The following is a 26,177-nucleotide window of genomic DNA, read 5'->3' on the forward strand; positions in this document are numbered from 1 at the left end:
AATAGTGCACGCAGTGTCGAGTCACCTAGACTGGTGGCCACATTGCATCATGGTCAATAGCATTCGATCTGCACTAATAATAAGGACTTGACACACATGACACTGGTCACCACCCAGTGATCAATCAATTATGGGTGATGAATCCCTTCCTTCATGCATTAATATTTAGGGAACTACAGATGAAACTGGTCGATTATATTTTCAATACAATACACATGAATACATTATCTCTATGTCACACAAATAAATGAGACCAAAAACTACCGAACAACAGATATTTATCACATAATATTTAAGATAAAACCTAGGGATTTCTGGTAACCAGCCTAAAGAATAAAAATGATCAATGCATGTTTCCTGTCTTTCTCCCTTTTCTGCCTATTCATTTCATATAATACTCCATACGATATTATTAAAATTAAAGCCTTCTATCTTAAAGACCGATGATGACACTAACCAGATCCACTCTGATATTAGCTTCATTCATGGTTTAAGCTAAGTAGAAGGAAGTCTTTTGATTGTTTCATGCTTGTTAGTAAAGTATGACTTCTTGTTGTATGTGATCTCAACTTTCCAATGGGACATAGTAAATATCCCTGAGCAGTAGAGTGAATTCTATGGATTCCTGTAAGATGGTGGATCACTTAATTTAGTGAACGCAAACAGGATACATAAGAATCGGTTGACTCTAAGAAATAAACGGTACATAGTATTAATCTTTTGCGATGGTGTAATGTACCAAAATGAAAGTCTTCTTATTCTTTGATCATATTAGTCTTATCTTTAATTCTACTTTCTATGCTCAACTATTCAATACAGCCATTCACTTACACCTGTTACCCCTCTTGTAGGAACATAAGTCAACCACCAGCAATCTCCATCCAACTTTGTCCTGGACAATCCCCTCCAGTTGTTACTCATCCTTTCCATGTCTACTTCCAATTCCCAACATGGTGTGTTCTTTGACCTTCCTCTCTTTCTATCCTCTTCAACATTCCAACTTAATGCTTGCTTCGTGATACAGTTTGTTGACTTCCGTAATATGCGTCCTATCCAACTCCAACATTTTTTCCTACTCTCCTCTTCAAATGAAAACCAATTTGTTCACTCCCACAATACACTGTTGCTGATGGTATTCAACCAACAAACATTGAGTATCTTCCGTATGTAGGACTGATACACACACAACTATTAACTAAAGTATGTTTCTTCTTAAATCCATCACGCCACCCCCCTCCTGAGATCAATGGAATACTTCATTTCATAAATGATTTTCATCAAACCCATAACCTCTTCATTTCACTGATACAACTATATGTCTATAATGAGAAATTTAACCGATTAATAATAAATAGTTTATAACTTACATCATAAATCAATTGTTTATCGATCAAAATCGATCATATTTGAATCCAGATCTGTATCGATTCTATCTGTTGAAATGTTCATGGCATTAAACCAGAAAAGTGTTTCAATCAACTAATCTCATTGTTTTTCATTGAAATATTCATTAAAGAGGAACTAAATTCTATTCACAAAACAAAACAGAAAATGTCATCCAGTACCAACCGAAATACTTATGAATCACTTGGTCTAACTAAAAAACAATTCAATCTTAATCGTCATTTAAATTCGGATAATATAAAGTCTATATTATATTATAATGATTTGAATATACCTTTTTATCATTATATTCAATGTACAAGATGTAATGGCAATCATTTAGTTGAAACAAATTATACTACTAACAATTTAATGAGTAGTATATTAAAAGAACAACAATATAAAGGTTACCGTAATGATAATACTGCATGTCCTTGCAATATGATCAAGTTAAATACAATGAAACCAAATCAATCTTGTTACAAAGCGCAATATACCAACGATTCAACAAGCTGTTGTCAACCATATTATCTTTTGTGTAATTATCATCATCATCATGAACAAATGAATAATGATAGATGTGAACATTGTTCATGTCAATGTTGTATTCAATCGACATTGAGTAGATCAATGATTCCATCATGTAGAAATTGTTTTTATTGTGGAAAATCCTATGAATGATGGTATTGTGGTTACTGGGTGGGATCAATACATACATACATATACATTAAATGCATACTTATTGAAATGCATATTCATTTATGATATTGAAAAGTGACTTTTATGTTTTTGGTACTTGAAAAATTCATTTTAAGTTCTTCTGCAATAAAATTTGCTTTGACTTCACATGACTTTATTGAATCATACAGTATTTATTTAACCACATAAACATTGGTATAAGGAGACATCAAATAGATATGAGCCACACAAATTATCTGATTTATGAGAGGGGCAGGATACTACCCGGGTGCCCAAAACGAAGTAAGTGGTTCTCTTAGGGACCGCACACACCGAAACTTTTACCTAAAGGTCTAATCCACAACACAGTGGACCAAGGTAAGAAGATGTAGGCACATGGTAGCCTGGTGACCAACAATTCGTTAATACACATTTTATTTCCTTAGCATCATGTAGCCCATCTACACCACTCATTCCCAATCAGCATTTTCTAACTCTCCTTTCTAGGTGGATTCTCAGTATCCACCAACCCACTTAAAGCGCCGGACATTCGCTTTTCGTCCTCTCAATTTTGTAAACAACAGTAATACCGTAAGAAAGCAGTGAGGAGGACTTCCCTTGCAGTGGTTGAATGCACCTGGCTATATGAGAGCATTTGGAGAGGGAGAGCTGACTGTCCCTACTCTCGCCGTACAAAGGCATTTGAGAGCGAATTATACAGTACTTGGTCTAGACTTAAAGTATACTGAAACACTGAAGGTAAAGAACTATTTGAAGCGACAGAGATTCAATAAAATCTCAAGAAATAGAATTCAAAACCTAATATTTGTTTGCTAGTATTGTATTATTCAAATTATATCTCTTATTTATGATGTCTTATAGTGAAATTCAAGATAATCACTTATTCGTTCTACGTAAATGCTATGATGGTTGAATCAATATGATAAAAAAAAGCTTAAATGTAAACCCGACGGCGCTTGAAATGAATGGTACTAGGTTCGAGTCCCAGAGTGAACATCAACTCTGAGATGCAGGTATATCCAGCCGACGAGTCCCAAATAGGACGAAACGTGCGTCCTGGATTCCACTGCTAGTCACTATCCATCATTGCTTACATAAACCCATGTATATTGAACTAACATATTTCGAAAATCGTAACTAATTTCTGACTGCGTAAATATTCAAATGTATATTAGAGCTATAAACTTTCACTTAGATACTAAAACAGTATGCCTATGAGTTACTTATCAGCTAACAAATGAATAATCAGGGAGGAGAAAAGTCACAAAACGACTAGTTTCTTTTAGATGGGCCTTTAACCCAAAGAAAAAACCCCAAGGAGTTGAATGGTCTCGAGATTGAATCGTACTTAGATTAACTGCTGCAGAGGTATATAAATTCCTTTGATAAATAGCCAATTGCTTCAGGACTGGCCTGCGTCAACACCTGAACTACGGATGGGGAGTGAAATAGACGAACGCGTTGACAACTTCACTTATCTTGGAATTCTGGTCAGACCTAATATGTTGATGTCTGACGAAACCTCTGCACAAATTCGGAAACCTCGCTTGGCTTTTGCCAATTTACGTCACCTCTGGCGAATGCAAAATATTCGCCTATCAATGAAGGGGTGAGTATACTGCGCGACACTTCGTTCTGCTCTATTTTACGGCTGAGACGTGGCCATTAAGAGTAGAAGATACTCGTAAACTACTAGCATTTGACCACACATGCCTTAGAAATATTGCTGGCGTCTGCTGGGATCACCGGCTAAGTAATAGTGAGGTTAGACGCAGAGTATTAGGGAATGATGGTAGGTCAGTTAATGAGGTTGTATATCTTCATCGACTGAGATGGTTGGGACACGTGTTACGTACACCTGAACACTGACTAGCACGACGCACAATGCTGACTAGTGTGGGGGACAGATGGAAGAAATTTGGGAGTGGTCAAACTAAAACGTGGCATCAGTGCTTGAAGTCACTAACTTTTAATCTGAGCCATGTTGGTAGATGCAGACAACTTGGTTAGAGTCCGCGTGACTATCGTAACCAATGGTTGGAGACTATGAGTGACATAACTCAAAATCGATCATAATGGCGTCGGTGTATACATTCTATCTTCCTTTAAACCGTGAAATGAAAAATTGATTCTTTCTTCCTGTACTACACCCTGATACACAATCTTCCTTTTCATATATTACTATCTTTAAAGTAACTACTACTACTACTACGAATTTGGTGCTCATCTTGTGCTAATAAGGCGTGACAACCAGAACCGATGCCTAGTTCTACGTTGTAACTGACTGACTGAATTTCAAATCCAAGCTACAAAATTACTAAGTATTGTTCAAACTACTTTTTGATAGTAAGTAGTAAAGAGCCACTGTAAAAATTAGAGAAGCATATATAAACGGATACCGTTTTCTATTAGTTTGTAACTAGGCTTTACTCTAATCTCAAAACATCAGAAGAAAGTGAAGATCAATGTAAAAACTATCATAATTACGTAATAGAAAATGTTTAATTAGTCAAGTGCAGAAAAACAAACAATGAATTCTTGACCATTTACATTTTTGCTTTTGTCTGAGAATAGGATGGAACTGCAAGAGCATATTAACTGTGTACTATTGTTAAAACGAACTCCCTTCAACTTAAGTAAGAAATTATAGCCTTTTCATTCTTATTTTATCATAATAACGTACTCATTTGATGTGAACTTGTTGAGTCGGCTTTCGGAGAACTTCAACAGAGCCTCCAGAGGCCCAGAAGGAGCCGAAGAGTCCTAGCCAATTAGTGCATGATGGAGCATTCTAGAATTCCAACGTGGCGTGCCACTATTGGTCAGTAGCATAATATGTCGTTAACGGATTGGCCGAAATATGATGTTGGTTTAACATCTATACATACCCATGTTTTCTGGTGTTCAGGTCGCTGTCTAGTTCTAGCGTGCGGGTTATCAGAATGGCTTAGGAACGAATATAGCGTCCAATCAGCAAGACTTAACAGAACTATTCAAAGTTATCCATCGACTTCATCACTATAAGATATATATCGTGGTACAGTTCTAATACATGTCTCTTGGGACAGTCTCTTCATTTCTAATCCTAGTATCTTAATTATTCCAGTGGAATCTCAAAATATGTTGCGAAATAAGTCACGATTTGCGTAGACAATCTTCTAAACAGAAATTTTTGGTTTCTAATTCATGAATCATATAGAGATTTATAGTTACACGTTTAAAATATGACATTCGTCGGTTATTAGTATTTAGTTAGAGATGAATATCTGCACATGCCTAACCACCACTAAAATCGAACGGCGTTGTTGTTTGGTATAGGATTAGGGCAGAAGAGAGAAAAGGGAAAACGAAATAAAATATGGCATCGGTTCATGAATTCTGTGAATATTAGACTGAACCACGTAGGTAGGTGCAGACTACTTGGTTGGGATCCGCAAGACGATAACAACCAATGGTTAGAGGTCTTGAGTGAAATGGCTCAAAATCGTTTGCAATGGCACAGGTGAATCCACTCTTTGTGTTCTCCCAAATCCTAATCTAAATTCTTCATGTTCCTTCTTTTCTCTCTTTCTAAATTTATTTCACTGGATTATACTCATTGAATAACATCTCAAACACTAATCTTTCCGATTGCTGCTTATACTTTTACTACCTCTACTACTATAGGATTTGAATCGACTATTGTATCTGTGTGCTAATGCGGTATAGCAACTTGAACGGATGTACGTACGTACGAAGTTCTATGTTGTTGCTGACTGACTAACCTGGTTGGTATCCGCGTGATTATCATAACTATTAATTAGATACTTTAGATGATATGTCTCAGAATCGGTTACAATAGTGTAGATGTATTCACTCTGCTTCTTTTTCTTTCCTTAGATCTCGAGTTTCAAGATTATCATATACTTTTCCTAAAATGAATACATTACTGCTTCTCAAATCGTGTTGTTTGTGACTAGTCTTGTTTACTACTACTATTCTAGTATTTATCTTGATAATTTTATCTTAGTATGCTAATATCGTATGAAAACGTGAACTGGTGTACAGATATAACTGACTGATAATTATAATTAGTAACCTCCAGGTTGTATCTCTTCATTTCTGTAGCAATTTGGGAGACTCTCCCGATCTCCCATACTTTACGAGCATCTCATGTACCCAAATAAATGGTTTCTCTGCTTGTGAGAAGGAGAATTAGCCTTTTGACTTCTGAACGAACTCGGCTTTCACCATGAAATGTCATAACTCTTCTAAATGAAGACCTTCTAACTCCCGGAGCAAAGTTTAAATAATTTGGATTAATTTTTATGATTAGCCTTTCTTTAGCAAGTTAGTTTTCTAAGAGATGATGTCGCTAACCTCATGATCAACCCTCCTCTTTTATCCGGGTTTAAAATCGACAGGAGCCCCCGGAGGAGCTCCAGGCGGAGTTATAATTAGTAACCAGTTGTAAATAAAGAAATAAATAAACTAAACAAACCAAATCAAATATTATTCTACAAACAAAAGACAAAAACAACAGAATTCACTTTTTATTTTATTTCTTCAAAAAATAAGAACGTTTATTTTACAATACAAAATCTTACTCAGCAACAACAACAACGTCAGTCAGTAACAACGTAAAATATCGTACGTACGTACATCAGTCCGAGTTGCCACACCACATTAGCACAGAGATGCAGTTGTCAATTCAAATCCCGTAGTGCTAGAGGTAGTAAAAGTATAAGCAGTAATCGGAAACATTAGGATTTAAAGATGTTATTCAATGACTATAATACAGTGAAATAAATTTGGATAGAGAAAATAAGGGATATGAACAATTCAGAAGATTACAATTTGGGAGAACATAAAGAGTGAATTACACCTGCACCATTGTAAACGATTTTAAACCATTTCATTCAAGATCTTTAACCATCGGTTGGTGTCGTCTCTAAGATCCCAACCAGCCATTTCAAACGACAAAACAAAAAAGGAATTTCAAAAAAGATCTATACACAATAATAATAATAATAATAATAATAATACTTATTATTCCCATGATGGTATTAATGATGATGAAATATTCCACCAAAAATTCACTGAATAACTCGCTGTTAATGAACGAACATAATGCCAACAACGTGGTGGTATATATAACATTTCACCCGGTTTAAGTATACTATAATAACCATGAACATTTTGAAATTTAGGAAATTCATTCATTAAATCAATATTCAAATGATCTAAATCTATTTTAGATGTATTACATAACATTGGATTATCATTATATGGATATAAATTCTTTGTTTCTAAGGCAGAATATAATATAATCAATTTATAACCATGAATTTGTGTTAATAAATTCGCACGATCATTATCATGATGTAATGGTGATATAGTATTTTTTGGACCAAACCATATATTTGTTTCTATGGTATCAATATGATGATGATTATCATTATCATCACTATTATTGATTGGTTCATCACCCCCAGTAACATAACAATAATCTGGTATATAAATATCATTTTCTAATTCTGGTATTTGTGTAAAGATATCATATTGGGCTAAATAACCTTTCATTGTATTCTCATTATTGATTATTGATTGATTAAAATAATGATTAATAAACTCATGAATTGTCATTAATTTTTGTCCCCAATTCTCTTGGGTATATTTTTGACCAATTTCTATAGGAACTAAACGATAACCATAATGATGTAACCAATAATTTATAGTCCATTTATGTTGATTATTATTATTATATGCTGGCCAAAAATTGATTGCATTTGTTATAATAAATGGTTTATTGAATTTTATTAAATCATTAAATAATTCAATACTTGGACAATTAATATGATCTAATTTATTCAAATTGATTTTGATCTGTTCATTGATTTGAATAAATCGATCTAGATCATGATCTAGATCATGATGAATATCAGGATTATGATTATCTAATTGAAATAATCTAGATAATGATAAATCATTTTCATTACATAATCTTCTTTTAATCATAATGATATGATGTAATTTGGAAGCTAATTTTGATGCAAATTGATTAAATATTGGATAACCCATAATTAAACTAAGATCTAATTCTTTAATTAATTCTATAAAAGGATGATAATGATAGCGATCATGATCATGATCATCTGAATGATCAGGATCAAACTGATAAGAATTAGGATCATCATCATTATTACTTTTATATAAATAATATAATACAATTAATAATTTAATAGATGAATATAATATACGCCAACAAATATGAACATTTTTCCAATGACCCGTATGTAATTTTTCCCATATATATTGTAATAGATAATTTGTATGATACTTAAATTCATGAAATGATATTTCAGTAGTATTATACATTTGTAATAATTTTTGATAATCTCTTAATAGGATAATACCATATTCTAATTGATAGGATTGTATAAGTTGATCAAAATCTTGTAAAGATGGAGCATTTTGATCTAAATAATTCCGGATTAACATCATCTATGATTAAGAAAGTAGATAGATAGATAGAGATGATGTAGAAAGCAACAAGAATAACAACAACAGCAAAAAGTTTATAAATACAGCCCCCAAATGCCCTGGTACGGCCGAGAGTGGGGAGAGTTCGCTCTCCCTCTCGAAATACTCTCACACGGCCACACGTATACAGACTCTGTCAGGGAAGTCCTACTCACTGCCTTCTCGTGGCATCACTGTTGTTTACGAAAATGAGAAGACGAAAAGCGAATGTCCGGCGCTTTAACCGGATTCCAAATCAATGGTGAACATAGGCTCCAGTAACCTGAGGGAGCAAATGGCGTATGAACCAATCGTTGGTCACTGGCTACCATGGGACTGCATCTCCTCACGATGCTCCACTGCCTTTTGGATTAGACCTTCAGATCAAAGGCTCCAGGTGTGGCCCCCTAAGAAAACCACCTGCTTCGGTCTGGGCACCTGGGCAGTATCACAGCCTTCACACAAATCTTATTAGATTTGTGTGGCGCATATGTATCTGGTGCCTCCTTGTACCAATATCTATGTGTTCAAATAAATAAATAATAAATATTATAAATACAGATATAATTTAAAAATAAAAGTAGTAGTGTATAAAAGAAACAATACAAAAATGTATTTTAAACAGATTTTTTTCAGATGAATTCGGAACACCAACAACAACAAGAAAAGGTTGAACGTTGTTACTATGGGACTGAGTGATTCGGTTTCCTAAAGATTGTAAGTATCCTCTCGATGACGAGTTTTAGTTTGTATGAAACATTTATTTACTTATTTATTTAAACACATTAATCATTTGATTCATGTGAGGGCTGGGATACTGTCCGGGTGCCCAAAACGAAGTAAGTGGTTTTTTTAGGAACAACACACCCTGAAACTTTTACCTAAAATTCTAATCCACAAGACAGTGGAGCAACGTAAAGAGATGTAGGTACATAGTAGCCTGGTGACCAACAATTCGTTCATACACATTTTCTTTCCTTAGCATCCTGAAGCCCATCTACACCATTCCTTTCCAATCAGCATTTTCCAACTCTCCTTCCTAAGTGGATTCTCAGTATCCACCAACCCACTTAAAGCGCCGGACATTCGCTTTTCGTCCTCTGAATCTCGTAAACAACAGTAATGCCGTGAGAAGGACTTCCCTGGTAGTGGTTGAATACACCTGGCTATATGAGAGCATTTGGGGAGGGAGAGCTGACTCTCCCCACTCTCGGCCGATAACCGCTAGCTAACAACAAGACATAATGCATATAAATTTGTCACAGACAGATTAGTGGTTAAATTGAAACTTGACCGATAGAATTCGGTCGACAATATGAAATAGACACACATGTGACATTATTATTAGAGAGGAGTTTTGTGGATATTATAGTAATTTCATAGTTGAATTCATGAATCAATTGAAGGCAGACCACTATGAAAAACCTGGAAGTACTGGACTGCCGTTTCATTCTAGTATGGAACACCTCAGCAGTGTGCATCCATGATCCCACTGGCGGGTTTCGATCCGACTCATTGGTCTAGAGGTTAAGCGTTCCCACGCGAGACTGATAGGTCCTAGGTTTGAACCTCGTGAGGCAGGATCGTGGATGCGCACTGCTGAGGAGTCCCAGAGTAGGATGAAACAACCGTCCAGTGCTTCCAGGTTTTCTATGCTGGTCTAGCTTCCATTGACTCATGAATTCAACTATTAAATAAACACATGACATTAGCCACTAGACATTTAATTAAACATCAGAAGGTATGTTTAACACAGATAGTAATAAGTAACATAATACACAATACATATACACTAATTTGTAAATATTATGACAATTACTCAATTAAAAAAAACAGTTCTGACAAAATAATAATTGTAATTAATAAAACAACATAGGTCTAGGAAGAGATATCAACCCTTTGCCCCCTGAATGCCCTGGTACGGCCGAGAGTGGGGAGAGTCCGCTCTCCCTCTCGAAATACTCTCACACGGCCACGCGTATACAGCCCCTGCCAGGGAAGTCCTACTCATTGCCTTCTCGTGGCGGGGGTGTTAGAACACCGCCATACTTTTCAAAGGCCAACAATCGTAGTGTTTATTGACATCAGGGCTGCCTTCGATTCGTTGGATAGGACTGTTCTCTGGGATTGTCTATTGAAGAAGGGTGTGCCTGAGAAGTTTATTAACATCCTGAAAGCCCTATATGAAAACACCTCAGGCAGAGTGAGGGCATACAACCACCTCTCTCCATTGTTACATTCGAGCAGTGGGGTTAGGCAGGGTTGCCCAATCTCACCATTCCTCTTCAACTGTGCCATCGATGACATTCTGCAAACAGCTCTAATGGATACAAGTAATGGCGGTGTGGATCTGTTGCCTGGAGAAAGACTTCTCGACCTTGAGTATGTGGATGATATTGTCTTACTGTGCGATAATGCCCAAGCCATGCAATCCGCACTTAATCAGTTGGCAATCAGCGTCCGTAGGTATGGTATGTGCTCTGCACCTTCGAAGTGCAGAGTACTTCTACAAGACTGGCAGGATTCTAATCCTGTACTCACTCTGGATGGTGAGCGGATAGAAGTAGTCGAGAAGTTCGTGTATCTGGGTAGCTGCATAAGTGCTGGTGGTGGCGTGAGTGATGAGATCAATGTACGTATAGTGAAAGCTAGAGCGGCTTATGCCAATCTGATCCATCTTTGGCACCTTCGTGATGTCAGTCTAGCTGTAAAAGGTCGGATCTACAATGCGTCGGTGAGAGCAGTTTTGCTCCATGCGTGTGAAACCTGGTCTCTCCGAGTTGAGGATGTTAGACGACTCTCTGTGTTCGATCATCGCTGTCTCCGAAGGATTGCAGACATTCAGTGGCAACACCATGTCAGTAATGCAGAGGTTCGGCATCGTGTGTTCGGGCACAGAGATGATAATTCAATTGGTGTCACCATCTTGAAACACCGACTTCGGTGGCTTGGACATGTTCTCCGAATGTCGTCCCAGAGAATTCCACGTCGTGCATTATTTGCCGACTCTGGGACTGGTTGGAAGAAGCGGAGAGGTGGTCAGTGCATGACATGGTGTCGTGGTATGAAAGAAAGCTGCAAAGGACTGGCTTCTGTTGGTCCTTCACGACTCCCTGGTTGGGGTCTGAGAGATGGTGCAACACAGTGGCTAGAGACGTTATCAGATATGGCTGAGAATAGAAGCCAGTGGCGATCCTGCTGTAATCTTCTTTTACTTTCTTCATAAAAAGTGGTTGTGTCTCCTTTACCTGAAAGGTTTCTTCTGATTGTACCTTTTCATTCCCTCGTTACCACCACACTACCTTACTCCAATCTCTTCGTCATTGTTCTCTTTTTCTTTTGCGCCCCATAGTTTTTTTTCTACTTCTCTTCGAATTCTCATTGTTTTGTGTGGCGCATATATACTGGCGCTCTCTTGTACCAATATTCATGTGTTCAAATAAATAAATAAATATCAACCCTTTTGTTAACAAATATAAATGTGTACCGATTTAATTAAACACATTCTATGTTGTCATCTTGAGATGGAATTGAGCTTTACAACGATTGATGATAATTATTATATAACCATTAAGTCTGAATATTTCTACAAAATTCAATTCAATAACTATGTAGACTAAGTGCCATGACTTGATTTATCCAAATGTGATATATTTTCCCAGATTACTTCTTTTATACCAGTTAGCCTTACTAGCCGATTTACCACTCGCTGTATTTTCCTTTCGAAAGCCAGATCATTCACTAACTGATAGTGTGGTGAACGAGAATACAAGTGGGGACAACCAAATCTACTTGAATACGAAATTAAAGAATCAAACAGTAAATCCTTCATTTGCAAAATATCTATCAATTATCTCAGACTTTGTTGCTCCTTCATTTTCATACCAATCACTCTCTGCTTTCATTCTTTTCTATTCGATCTTTTCAACCTTCTGCCACCAAGCATTCTGTTATCGATTGACGATACATACTACTTATATCTGTCAACGTCAATAACACACACCACAATACCACCTCAACTTGAATAATGTTTAAAAGACAGGTTCAGATATTAGCATTCTACACACACCATATACCTTTAAAGGTCACGTTTCACAACTGTTAAACAATGTAAGGAAAACTAGTTATTGTATGATTACCAAAAACATCTCACATATAAAGCCGATTAGAACCATCACAAAATATAACAACAAGCATTTTGAATCACAAAGATAAAGTTATTTTCAGTCAAAACAAACTATTTGCGGACTAAATACTAAATCTTTATTTCATGTAATTAAAAAGTTGAAAGAACTTAATTATAACTAGTTGAAGGTCAGTAAATCTATCGTTTCAACTGCTCCTGTGGAGCCAGTTATATTGGGCGTACAATTCGGCAAGTCCGTCATCGCATTACTGAACATCATCCGTCGTGGTTAAACAAAGGACAGGTAAAAGTGATTAAACGTTCTATTCTCTCTCACTTGGTTGACACAGGTCATCAAGTCGAATTGAATAAAGCTTTTAAGGTTATCTACAATATCCCATCTAATTTGCCACATGGTTTACGAGTGCCCCTCTTGCACATTGCGGAAGCCATCGCAATCCATGTTCACAAACCTGACCTTTGCATTCAAAAGAGATTCGTACAACCACTTTCCCTGCCCTGGCCATCAGTTTAAGATTTCCTTCAAAAGAACTATTTTTCATGCTTCTTCCATTTTTTTTTATTTTTTATTTCTGTTGCTTTTGAACTTAATAACTTCTCAACATTCATCTCTTGATTCTTACGTAACTACCATCCTATTGACCATCCGTTAAAATTCTGTTCCTTCTTTGTTTCTTACATTACGCAACTTAGCAACTTCTTGATCACTTTGAATATTAATAATCCTCTTTCTTCCAATTAATCAATGTTAATTTAAATGTCATTATGTAATTATTACGTAACGTATCCACTCGATGAGTATTATATTATTATTGTAAAACGTATATATATTAGTGTAGAGCCATGATGAAAAACTAATTGAAAAGAAATTTCTTCGCTCAATTCGTTCCTTCTTTATTTACCAAATAAGATTTTCAATGAGGAATATTTTATGCTGAATTATGAGGGGCAAACAGTGAGAATATTTCTGCTACTGGTCACAAACTCCATATTGAAGAACTTCAGGCGAGTACCAAAGAAGTACATTAACCTTGTAAAGGCTCTCTACTCGAACACAACTAGTAGAGTGAGAGCTTATAGCGAACTGTCATCAGAACTGATTACCTCAAATGGTGTTCAGCAAGGCTGTCCCCTCTCTCCATTCTTGTTTAACTTAGTCGTTGACGTGCTTTTAGAGATAACACTTTTCTCATCTTAATTTCCAAAAGTTGAACTTCCATCGGTAGATTCACTTGTTGACTTAGAATATGCCGATGACATAGTTCTATTTGGTGAAGACGATGACAAAATGCAGTCTTCTGACCACTATAAGCAACAGTGCTAGCATGTTCGGGATGCTATTCTCCCCCTCGAAATGCAAAATGTTGCTTCAGGATTGGGTTGCATCGACACTCGAACTAATGATAGGAAATGAAGTAGTTCAGGCTGTCGGCCTCCTCACTTATATTGGGAGTCTTATCAGCCCTTGTGATCTGGTGTGACGAAATCTCAGCACGAATACAAAAGGCTTGACTAGCTTTTGCCAACTTGCGTCATTTATGGCATAGACGAGATATCCGTTTACCAACTAAAGGACTGGTTTGCTGCGCAGCAGTTCGTTCTGTCCTACTTTATGGTTGTGAAACATGACCGCTAAGAGTAGAGGATATTCGTAGGTTACTAGTATCCGATCGTAGGTGTCTTCGAAACATTTCTCGTATATCCTGGAACGACCGAGTAAGTAACCCAGTTGTTAGGAAACGAGTACTAGATAAGGATGGCAAATCAATTGATGGATTAGTGAAACTTCATCAGTTGAGATGGCTGGCACACGTGTTACGTATGCTCAAACACCGACCGCCCCGACGAGCGATGTTTTATGGTGTAGGAGTAGGTTGTAAGAAAACTAAGGGCGGCCAAACCAAAACATGGCATAAATTCATGAAATCACTGACAAGTGAACTGAGTCATGTTGGTAAGTGTAGACTACCTAGTTGGATCCGCGAGACGATACCAACCGATGGTCAGAGACCTTGAATGAAATGGCTCAAAATCGTTCGCAACGGCACAGGTGAATCCACTCTTTATGTTCTCCTAAATTCTAATCTTCTCTTTCCAAATTCCTTTCACTGTATTATACTCACTGAATAACATCTTCAAACCCTAATCTTTCTGATTACTGCTTATATTTTTACTACCTCTACCACTACGGGATTTGAATCGACAATTGTATTTCAGTTTTAATGCGGTATGGCAACTCGAATTGATGTACGTACGTACGAAGTTCCATGTTGTTGCTGACTGACTGGGAGAGAACACCAGGTTTCTTACCATCCCTCTTCTCCATATATTCGGCATCAAAACAACAATTATTTTTTGTATGTACAGACACACACAACCCTGTGTTCTCAAGAAACCTGGTGTACATTATTATGTACAAAGCAATGATTATATATATAAAAACTTTCATGTGTTGCAAAATCTTTACCATATTTCTACATTTCTATAAAAAGTCAAATAGTCGGAGTTGTAATATATTGATATGAATGGTATAGGCAATATAACGATGTGTGGTAATTCATGATAAATAATCTAATCCTTCCTTTAAAGTACTGGTTGAGCTGACCAATGCTGATTCAACTAGGAGTCACAACAAGAAACCACAGATCACTGATGTTAAGTTTCAGTTAAATTTCATAGGAAAATAGAGTCATTAAGACGGTTTTCCACACATGAAAATATACTCATTATGTTTTACAAAACTCTATCGAGATAAAACCTAAAAATCTCTGTATAAGTTTCAAACCCCTGTTTAAAAGGCTACTTAAACCTCTTTGAAAGAGTACAGAGGACTGTTATATATGCAGTTTCGTAGGATCTTAGCTTGGCACCTCAAAACGAGAGGCCTTTGAAGTTAGATCTTTACAAACTACTTTGTCATATGATGAGTGACGAGTTAATTAGGGTGCACACGATACTTATAAATGATGTTGGACCTGGTATATCCTTTTCCAACTAGATCAGAACAACTAAAAAAAACAAAAAAGTTCAGAAACCAAGAGCGAACCGAATCTTTGTGATACACAGGTTTCTTCAGTCGACTGATCAACTGCTCAAATCTACTACCTTGTGCAACAACGCAAGCATATTTAGGACGTGATTCTTTCCCTCTAAGTTCAAACTATTACTTCAGGACCGTCACACATCAACGCCTGAACTAATGATAGGAAGTAAATTAGTTGAGTATGTCAATCACTTTACATATCTTCAAAGTATCATCAGCTTCAGTGGGTTGATGTCTAACGAAATATTAGCATGGATTCCAAAATCCCGGACCACTTTTCACAACGTGCGTCACTTGTGGTATAGGCGAGATGTCCGTCAGCCAGCCAAAGAGAGTATGTTCTGCCCGGTAACCCGGTCTATCCTACTTTATAACCTGTGGAAGAAGATATGCATAAACTAAAAGTGTTTAGTCATGTGTCTTCAAAGCACTGGTCGCATATCATGACCGAGGAGCAACGCTTCGGTTGAGTGAGAGGTACTATATACAGGTGCAGAACCGGTTGATGAGAGCGAATCTTACCAACAGGGGTGTCTAGGAGGTACATTACGTATGCCCAACCACCACATACCTCGACTGATGGCACTATCTGGTGTAGGAGTAGGCAGGAAGACAGCCAAGAGTGACCAAATCAAGACGTGACAGCAGTCAATGAGGCCATTAGTAGTTGTGTCGAGTTATGTACATAGATACAGACTACCTAGTTAGGGGCCGTGTGATCGCAACCAACAATCAGACTTCGAACGACATACAGAAAAACTTTCACAAGGACTCAAGTCTATTCACCCCGTTTTTCTCTAGACCCCAAGTCCCGAAATGTCCCTAAATTCTTTTTTATACTTAACCTTTATTATAACTATTACCGATACTGTTACTACTTCTACCACTCTAGGTTCTGTCTTGGTAATTTCAATTCAGTGTGCCAACGTAGTGCAGCCGATACACACGTGTGCGTTTGTATGACTCAGTATTTCACTGAGAATGAAAGTTGGAATTCCAAATAAGTACTATATATACTTGAAACCAACTGCTAGTTCCTATTTTATTATTTTAATCGAGGACAAACATCCTTAAGGATGACAGTTGTCGCTTAGGACGATTTATGACCGATACCTCAATATTACCAATAATTATCTAGACCACAACTACTTTCTTAGAATAGATGAAACTTTAAACACAGACCAACCTTATCACTTGGATCGACAGGATCGAAAAAACCTCGACCCAACAGCATTAAACCTAGTAAGTCGTGTTGATGCCAAAGACATCGATTTCGGGGATGACCTTCAGACCTACGAAACGGAAGATTCAAACGGTTCAAATGGCTCTGGACGGAATATAAGAAGCTTTCGCTAAACGGGCTTCCGTATCTAAAACCGGTGGATCACCGATACCTCCAGATAAGAATCTCGGTGTGTTAACGATAGAGAGAAAAAAGAAAAAATACTAGTAAATAATGGTGAGATATTGTCCTTAGTCCTTAAGATTATGTCGATTTTTCTTCTAAAGGACTCCTAAAAAGTCTCTTGGACTAGCTCAACCGGCATTAGACTTCAAAATTTGACTACTCTAATAAAATAGAAAGCATGCTCACAATCCTTTCTGCTGTGTTGTGTATCCAGTTTCTGGATGCTACCCCTAGGATTGATGTTGGGATGAGCCTAATTAAGTGTACAGGAGTGCTTAGGATGCTATAAGTCATCAGAAAGTCACCTCTAAGACGACCTTACTCAAATGAGTAAAGATTCAAATATTGGAGGCGCCCCTCAAAACACTTGAATTTGAGTCCACAAACTGATTTTGTAGCTCTCCTTTTAATACGTTCCGATATAACCGTACCCGCTTACAGTGAGTGAGGAAATACTATGTTTCCGTACTCTAAGTGAGGGCAAATAAAACTGTTGAAGGTTATGTGGAAAATTCTCCCGTCGAGCTGGTCAAAGATGCACTTCAACGTTACCAGTGCAAAGTTTTCTCGGAAGGCACTGTTGTTGCAGTTAGGCTCAGATTGTAGGGTATCAATACCCCTAGATCCTTCTTGACTTGAGATACTCCTAGGGGGGAGTTGCCTAGGTCGTATTCGTGGTCTGCAACATCCCTCAGATGAACTACCTTACAATATGAAGTGCTATAGGTAATTCCGTTGTCGTCTTCCCAACTTTGAAATCGAGTCAGATCCTCCTAAATTGCCAGTTTATCATCTTGTCCGCATATTTCTCCAGTTAGGAAACAGCATTTGTGGAAAGCAACATGATAATAAAAGAATGTAGAAACTATGTGCAGTTAAAAGTTCAAACATAACAAATGAAGTTATGAGATGTGACTATAACTTATGCACGAAACAGTGAAATTAAAGGTAGTAAATCGTTTGTTTTAGAGCTAAATTCATCCATCCGTATAAATATATATCATTTTGACATTAAAACTGGTGCCATTTGGTGATGCGAGCACTCAATTTTATTCCCAACCCTATCTTCTAACTCTAAATTTTAATCATAATTCGGCAAACTAGTTCATAATCCTCTTTAGACCTTAGTAAGCAAGTAAATTTTCTCAAGTTCACTGAGGCGCCGCCCTAAGGTCGTGAGTAAGTTTGGTCTTACTGCTGTCGGTGCGGTGTAGCCTCACATCGAACTTCTTAAAAATCAGCAAAAAGTAAACCACTTCGTGTTGGGTTAAAAAAGTCATATCAATTTCTCCTCTCCTTCGTTTCACCAAGCTTAGGTGCACAATTCACGGCAAGCACTCTGTGCCTAAAATGCCTGAAGTCAATGTAAATATGCCACATGTATTCAGGTTTAGACAGCACCTTTGTACGTAACACCTTTATAATCGAAGTATGCCAACCTGGTCAAACAAGAAGTCAGAAATAAAGGGGTTCGAAGATATGTTTGGAAGACTACCGATACGTATCGAAGCGTTTAGTCTAGGCTGGCTAACAGTTGCGAAGGATGCGCAGCATGGCGTACCCACTCGTGATCTAGTGCGAATGCGTGGCCAAACACCTTCAGTTAGAGTGTATACAGTGAAATGAATGCGGTTAGCACCAATGTCAGAGACATACAGAACTATTTGCTTTGGGAATTTATTTACCACTACAACTCGCCGCTCCCCTTCAGTGGGGTGATGGTAACTGTAAGATGTGGCCAGCCAGACGTTTATACCCTACGAGCTTGTCATTGGTAAACACTTTGATAGCCTACTACGTCCGGCAGCATCTGGTCCTCTTTCTCTAATTTGATGAGCCAACATAATAATTAAGAATGTACAGCAAAAGTCTTGATCCATTGTATTCTTCGCCAGTTTTTCATATATGCCAGCCGTCATGGAAAAGAAGAAAACTGTAAATGCATGTCAAAATACATTCGTATGTGAGCAAGGACACAAAACGGCTATTCATGCAGTAGCGTAAAAACGACTTTCACACAATGATTTTTTTGAAAAAAAAATACACAAATATGTGAGCATATTGGAAAAAATAGTGTTTGTTTTTTTGGATTTTTGACGTAATTATGCAAAAGAACCGAGATAAAACAAAATTTTAGGTAGTGTACTACGTGAAGTAGTCGTTTAAGTGTTCTGAAAACCTTACCCTTCTTCCAGACAGCGTTGTATTAGGCTGGGTTTCAGATACCAGCGAAGTTTCTTCGTGACTGTTCATTATAGGATGGGGTATTGTAATTGTGACATTCGTGTCGGTTGAGCGTCAAGTAGGAAAATCGGCATTATTTGGTTTTCATTCTAAATAGAGTAGCCTTAAGACATACAATTCTGATGTTATCGTCAGTCTCCTTTCTACTGACGATATAGTACATAGATTTACGATGAATGACTTTGAAGAGTACTTCGTATGCCATCTGAAGAGATTATTGAAATGGATCTCCAGTTTAGACCCTGCTCGTGTAAGATCTCAGATCCAAAAATATTGAAGACAACGAAGGACCTGTGAATTCTCTTGGACGTTAAGGTGTAAATAACGAGTAAAACGAGTGGAAAAACATCGGTCCACAATAGAACATTTGCAGCTGAGAGTGAAATGTTAAGCTGTCTGTGAAAGCTTTCTACCAACCCCTCAGCTTGTGCGTGGTAAACGGCCGTTCAGAATCGTGTGATTCCTAATAGTGTAGTCAGACGACAGAAACGTCCAGATTCAAACAGGCTCCACAGTCTGTAGTGCTAATTGAAGGGCAGTCCAATTTTCCTACTCACTGTTCGATGAAGGCGCGGACCACTGTTTCAGCAGTAATTTCCTTGATAGGTTCTGCTTCCAACCATCGAGTGAAACGGTTTACGAAAGTTAAGAGATAGGAGTATTCACTTGAATCTGGCAAACGTCTTAACAAATCCAGATGAACATGGTCAAAACAAGCATCGGGAGTCGTATCAGAACTCCAGGGACATTTCTTATGTCTAATCACCTTATATTTCTGGCATCTTACACATGAGAATCCCCATTTCCTTACGTCTTCATTCGTACCAGGCCAGAAAAACTGTATTGCTACGAACTTGATCGTTGCATGAACACCTGGATGAGAAAGTTTGTTCATTGTATTGAAGATGTTGCGTCGATAATGTTTCGGCACATTTGGACGATCCATACCTGCAGATGTGTCACTTAGTAAAGTTTCCCTACCAGTTCCCATCTGTTTAATACACAGTTTTAGGGTTGCTGAAGAAAACTCGTTCTGAAGATCAGTGTCTTAGTTTGAAGCCGGGCGAGTTTAAGAAGATCGATTCCTTGGAAACTGATCGAGGAAGTTATACGAGACAAGGCGCCTGCCCCAGAGATGTGTTGTATGTCCGAAGAGACTGATCCAAAATGGTTAGTGGTTGCAGGAGAAGTTGGGCACAGCGTTCCCTCTCGTGGTCTGATGCATCTGCGTGACCGAGCGCCTTCAGCTAGGTGAGTCCATCAAAACGAATGTGGTCAGCATCAAATGTCGAGGACTTACAGACCCATTGATTTTGTGGACTTATCTATCGCTAAAACTTATAACATTCTGGACATCCCTTTAAACACTTAATTAAGTTCAGCCCAACATAAATCCTAGGGATAGCATCCAGAAACTAGATACACAACACAGCAGAAAGGACTGTGGGAACACCTCCCACTTCATTAGAGTAGTCAAATGCTGGCATTCACTGCCGGTTGAGCTAGTCCAAGAGACTTTTTAGGGGTCCTTTGAAAGGATCTTGAGGGGAGCGCTTGTTTGAAGACGAGGTGAGAGGGAGAGAGAGGCTTACAGTCGGTAAACAGAGTGGTTTCTTGGTCTTCCACGGAGTGTTGAGAATGCCGTACACTCAATACATAGCCAGTAGTGTAAGATCCATTTTGAATGTTTCATGTGTGAAAATCCCACCATGTATACACTTGCAGTTGATCCTAGTGATTACTTTAGTTGTACATTGTTACTCCTTTTGATTCCATTTGAGTTGTTATTATTTGTATTTTATTATAGTTTTTATTTTTCTTACGCCTTCACTAAGTTTCCGTGTTTCTTCCCGAACTGCACTTATGTTGTTTTACTTTATAGTTAGTCCTGGCGGCAGCCATATTCGTTTGTTCCTTTTTTGATTGCGTTGCTTGTATTGACTGGAATTATGCATTTTTGATTGTTGATTGGGGCACTCTTCCAGAATTGGAAACACTGTGTTATAAAGCAACCGAATATTATCTTTTGAACGAATCTGTGCGTGGTCTATCCAGACAGGATAGAATAGCATTTATATGTCGTGATTGGTAATTTTCTTGCATCTTTATCAACTTCCTTATTCGTTGTAATTAAGTTTTGATTAATTGAACAACTATTGATTGGATAGCTGTGTGGTCATATTTGTTTAGGTAACAATATACATTTAAATTTATGATGAATTATAGAACCGTCACTTTACCCAATTACTTTGTTTTGGCTTCAACCGGACAAGGGCGCGTATTTGACCTACCAAAACAGCTATTCTTCAGTCCAGACCTTGGTTTGGATCTCACAAGTAGTTCTTTACTGAAAGTGCTTCATCTCGATTCAGTGCCTTGAAATGGTCTCGAAAAGAATATCAAACATTGTCAGGTGTTGTTTGGTCAGTGGTTTAAGACTCCTCTGATTACCGAGTTGGATCCGTTTACTGAGATAGTAATGAGTGCTTAGGTTCTCCAGTGTGCGGGCATGGTTGCTTTGGCGATAATTTCCATGACTATAGAGAATGCCTTCTTCGCGTTTTGGTCTGCATCTCCACGAAGTTATTCTGTCAAGGGTCTCATGAGAGACACACAATTCGGTACGAACTTTTGGCTAAAACTTGTCAAGGTACTCTGGAATGGTCACCCTGTCAGAGAGCAGATGCCTTAAGCGTGCGTCCAAAAAATCTTGGGAGTTGATTCCAATCTGACATATTTGAGTGTTCACAGAAATGCTGTGCTTTCGCAGTCGTCCGAAAACAAGGTGCAGATGTTGAAGATGCTATCAAGCAGTTACCTATATGCGTATGTACAAAGTCAAGACCTCTAAGGATGTCATCCATGAATCTCTGAAAAGTTTACGCAGCATTTCTTAAACCAAAAGATATGCATGAAAATTCAAAGAGCCCGGATGAGGTAATGATAACGGTTTTAGGGCTGTCATCCAAAGCCATGGAAATTTGATGATACGCCTTAACCACATTAATTGTCGATAAAATAGTAGTGCATGTGAAGCAATGGGTAACGGTCGATACTGGTTTTCGTATACAGTCTCCGATAGTCACTAGCTGGATGTCAACCGTTGTTGTCTTTTTGGAAATAAAATGCTAACGAAATGCCTATAGGCTGTTAGATGGCCGAACAGTTTCCAAGTTTATAATGTCATCGAGTTCTCTTTCGAACAGTCTAAGCCTCAGTGGAGTTAGTTAATGAGCTTTCGAATGTATACGTGGGCTGTATAAAATTGGTTACACACGGTAGTTTCAGTTGCTATGCGGGAAGTTCGAGGTACTTGTCGGGTAGTTGTTGGAAATATGAATTGATTATGTGCCTAATCACGACTGAGGATAATCTTCAGTCAGAAGTTACACTAACTGATAACTTAGTGTTTCCATATACTTACCTCCGTTTGGACGTGTCGATGAATAGATTATGGTGTTGTATTAAGTCTATACCAATGATTTGCGTGGGAAAATCTGCATTAACGAAAAGTTACTAAGTTAGTTCGCGCATAGCTACGTTATGATACACATATCGCTTACCGTATTTGTGAATTGATTTTACATTTGCAACCTGTGTGTTGAAAAACGGTTTGGGAAATAACTCTAACTTCTGAGTTGCTGTCGACCAGATTGAGGACAACCGAATTACAGTCTATTTTATGTGTACCAAATCACGTCAGGCTCAACACTAGTCTTCGATATTGGTGCTAACCGCATTCATTTCACTGTATACACTCTAACTGAAGGTGTTTGGCCACGCATTCGCACTAGATCACGAGTGGGTACGCCATGCTGCGCATCCTTCGCAACTGTTAGCCAGCCTAGACTAAACGCTTCGATACGTATCGGTAGTCTTCCAAACATATCTTCGAACCCCTTTATTTCTGACTTCTTGTTTGACCAGGTTGGCATACTTCGATTATAAAGGTGTTACGTACAAAGGTGCTGTCAAAAAACTAATATCTGTAGCAACTTCACAGTTACTTCAAAATCAAGAAACAAATGTCGAGAATATGTAATGATGAAAATGTGGAGGAAATTACAGGATTATTTGAATATTACTAGTGAGATTGTTTAATCAGTGTTCAGCTAAAAACTTGCAGCATTATGGTTTAGGTAGGTACTAGGTGAATTTACATTTGCTACTAAAATAAAGGACTGGGTACCACAATTGTTGATTTACCATGATGTGATTACCCAGTCTACAAGATCATTCGAGAAATCCACGTCCTCATCTATACTGAGTCATCACATCGTGATGGTTAGTGACATGACGTTCAACACTTCTGAAGAATTCACCCGAAATATTGTGACCAAACAAGTGTAATCGAGTCATTTTATAGAGGTTAAGTGTTCCCTCGTTCACCGTTTGTGACCCACACTATAGTGTTAAATGTTGAATTTACAGCTCAGTCACGCACCTGGAGTTAACATGAAAGTAATACGAATCCCTCGGGTGTTGATAAGACGATAGATTCATGAAAAAGAAGGCAGCCGCAATTGATCGAAAAATACAAGTAATATTTACGAGATGTTTGGTTTCATTGTCAGTACTCACAAAATGAAAATTTACGTTACATTGTTTACGAGTTGGTCAAATTGGAATGATGACAGTGTAGAATAGTTTGATATAAAGAAAAGTTACATCAAAATGTACATAACACTGCTAAGTTTGTGCGGCAGGAAATGAACACGGTGGCAGTAGGGCATGGAAAGTATCGACAACTGAATCTCGGTTAGTATCGGATGTAGCAACCCGGGCCTCCATTTGTACGTAGATAGTATGTAAATATACGAGTACAATAATATCTTTGAAATTGGCTTAAGATACCCGAATGACACAGATTTTTAGGAGCAAACAACATCAGTCAGCCCGAAGGCACTTAGAAATACGGGTTGTATAATTCGTGATTTACGCGAGGTTGATACTAGGCTAATACCAAACATAGTCTCCCCCCCAAAGCTTGAATATAGTCATTTTACACTCATTAGCCTTCTGACGAGCGAAAATCAAAGAATACAGGTATGCCTCATAAAAAGACCAGAGTCACTTTCCATGACGTGACACAAAAAGCTGGAACCCCCATGGAAGAGGAGAGTACGGCTCGTACGCCAGTTACTACACTTCTCAAATGCGATGTTGCGCTTCGTCAAGACGTCACACCAGGTTAGTCAAATTACACAACTGTAAATCTATCGTAAGACGAAATTCGTCCAACATATGTTTTCTCATTTGACACAGGCTACAAGTTGGATTACATAAAACAGACATTGAGCTTCTTTATATATGGGTTAGACAGGATTCCGAACGACCCAAGCACACAAAATAAGCTACCAGTTCACTCAGACCCCAGCGTTTCTACAGATATACTAGCCCACTAGATGTGTTAGATAATCCTACGAAACTCTTCAATATTTTGGGCAACTACAAACTTTCTGCCGACCATAGTTTTTCTGGCCTTTCAAGACTCACTGAGGTTTGAAATGTTTTTAACTAATTAAACATCAAACGTCAATTTACTTGTACGTCGTCACCGACCCTATACCTAAGTTGTTATGCCTGACTTTCCTCCAGAAATGCTAGATATTGGTACCAACTTCGGTCAACAAAACTCAATAAGAAGTGATAGCAATCGTCTAGTCAATTCCGTGGAAATAATCAATATGAAAATAACAAAGCCCCGAATGTCACATTTGTAAAACTGAAATAAATAGTCGTAATACAGTATTTAAGGTACATATCCGGAACATGACTCCGAATTACGCCACACATCCTCCTTCCAATGTAATTCCCTTTTATATTAAGTCCCGTTATTGAAGCTATCTAGAGATCAGTAATAATTCACTATCGAAATATATTAAAAGTTTCATCTGTTTCACGAAATATTTACTAACAGAAGTTCAGCATTGTAACGCGGCACCCATATGGCGCACCATTTTTCCGACTGTGAAATCCAGCCTTAATTCAACAATTGACCATTTATGAACCAACATTTTGTTATCGTACTTCTGCCGGACAGCTTTCACTTTAACGCCCCAAATGAAATGGTGAAAATAGTTTAACTTAATAAATTGAATAGCGTTTGCAATAATCTGATCTTGCTTGTAAATTCGAGTGCCTCACATAACTTATGTTTATTAAGGATAAACTATCATTATAAACAATCGATAGTTTACAGTGTGTTCAGATTAATAGTTATCAGATAGAAAAAAACAAATAGTGTGGTAAAAATGTTGTAAACAGCGCACCGTTCGGTTAACTGAAAGAATCGAAGTATAAACAGGTAGAGTAGAGATTCCAATTAGTGTTCCAATTATTTGTTAAGTTTGATACCATTTATTTGGTTAAATGAAGATTTTCTCTACCTCATATATCATTTATAACTACCACACTAGGAGCGTTCGGATAGAAAATCTCTGAAGCCTTCGAACGGCTATGAGCGCTTTGTATCCTCCTCCAAACAAAAGAATTGTGTTCACTTGTTTACTCATATATTAATGATGACGAATGTGTCGTCTACAAAGCGGATCTACATTTTTGGCTTCCTCACTAGCAAAACTATTGCTATCATTCTCCGTAATACTACTTTTCCATTAAATCCAGACAACGATGGCCTTGATGGTGCCCCACGTGCTTGCGTAATTCGTTTTTCAGTCGTAAGTTTCTACACTCAAGCCGATGAGTCTACTTACACTTTGGCATCTGAAAGATTCGCAACACTAGTAAGT

At 37.8% G+C, this 26,177-nt stretch overlaps 2 protein-coding genes across 2 annotated transcripts; one reads left to right on the forward strand and one right to left on the reverse strand.

Moving 5' to 3' along the window:
* The first annotated feature begins 397 nt into the window (after positions 1 to 397).
* Positions 398 to 6,497, forward strand: MS3_00002574 (uncharacterized protein). The gene has a single exon (XM_051210169.1). The coding sequence runs from the start codon at positions 1,552 to 1,554 to the stop codon at positions 2,062 to 2,064; it is 513 nt and encodes a 170-aa protein (XP_051070135.1). The 5' UTR covers positions 398 to 1,551; the 3' UTR covers positions 2,065 to 6,497.
* Positions 6,498 to 7,110: 613 nt separating this feature from the next.
* Positions 7,111 to 20,416, reverse strand: KDM8 (Lysine-specific demethylase 8; the record flags this gene model as incomplete). Its single annotated transcript, XM_012942900.3, has 3 exons — positions 7,111 to 8,565; positions 16,960 to 17,065; positions 19,983 to 20,416. The coding sequence occupies 3 exons, from the start codon at positions 20,414 to 20,416 to the stop codon at positions 7,111 to 7,113; spliced, it is 1,995 nt and encodes a 664-aa protein (XP_012798354.3).
* Between the last annotated feature and the right edge of the window lie 5,761 nt (positions 20,417 to 26,177).

This window comes from Schistosoma haematobium, chromosome ZW (assembly GCF_000699445.3).
Source record: "Schistosoma haematobium chromosome ZW, whole genome shotgun sequence".
Taxonomy (NCBI): domain Eukaryota; kingdom Metazoa; phylum Platyhelminthes; class Trematoda; order Strigeidida; family Schistosomatidae; genus Schistosoma; species Schistosoma haematobium.

What these genes read in the sequence shown, in the direction of transcription:
- MS3_00002574 (XM_051210169.1), top strand. Translation starts at nt 1,552, where the DNA reads ATGTCATCCAGTACCAACCGAAATACTTATGAATCACTTGGTCTAACT.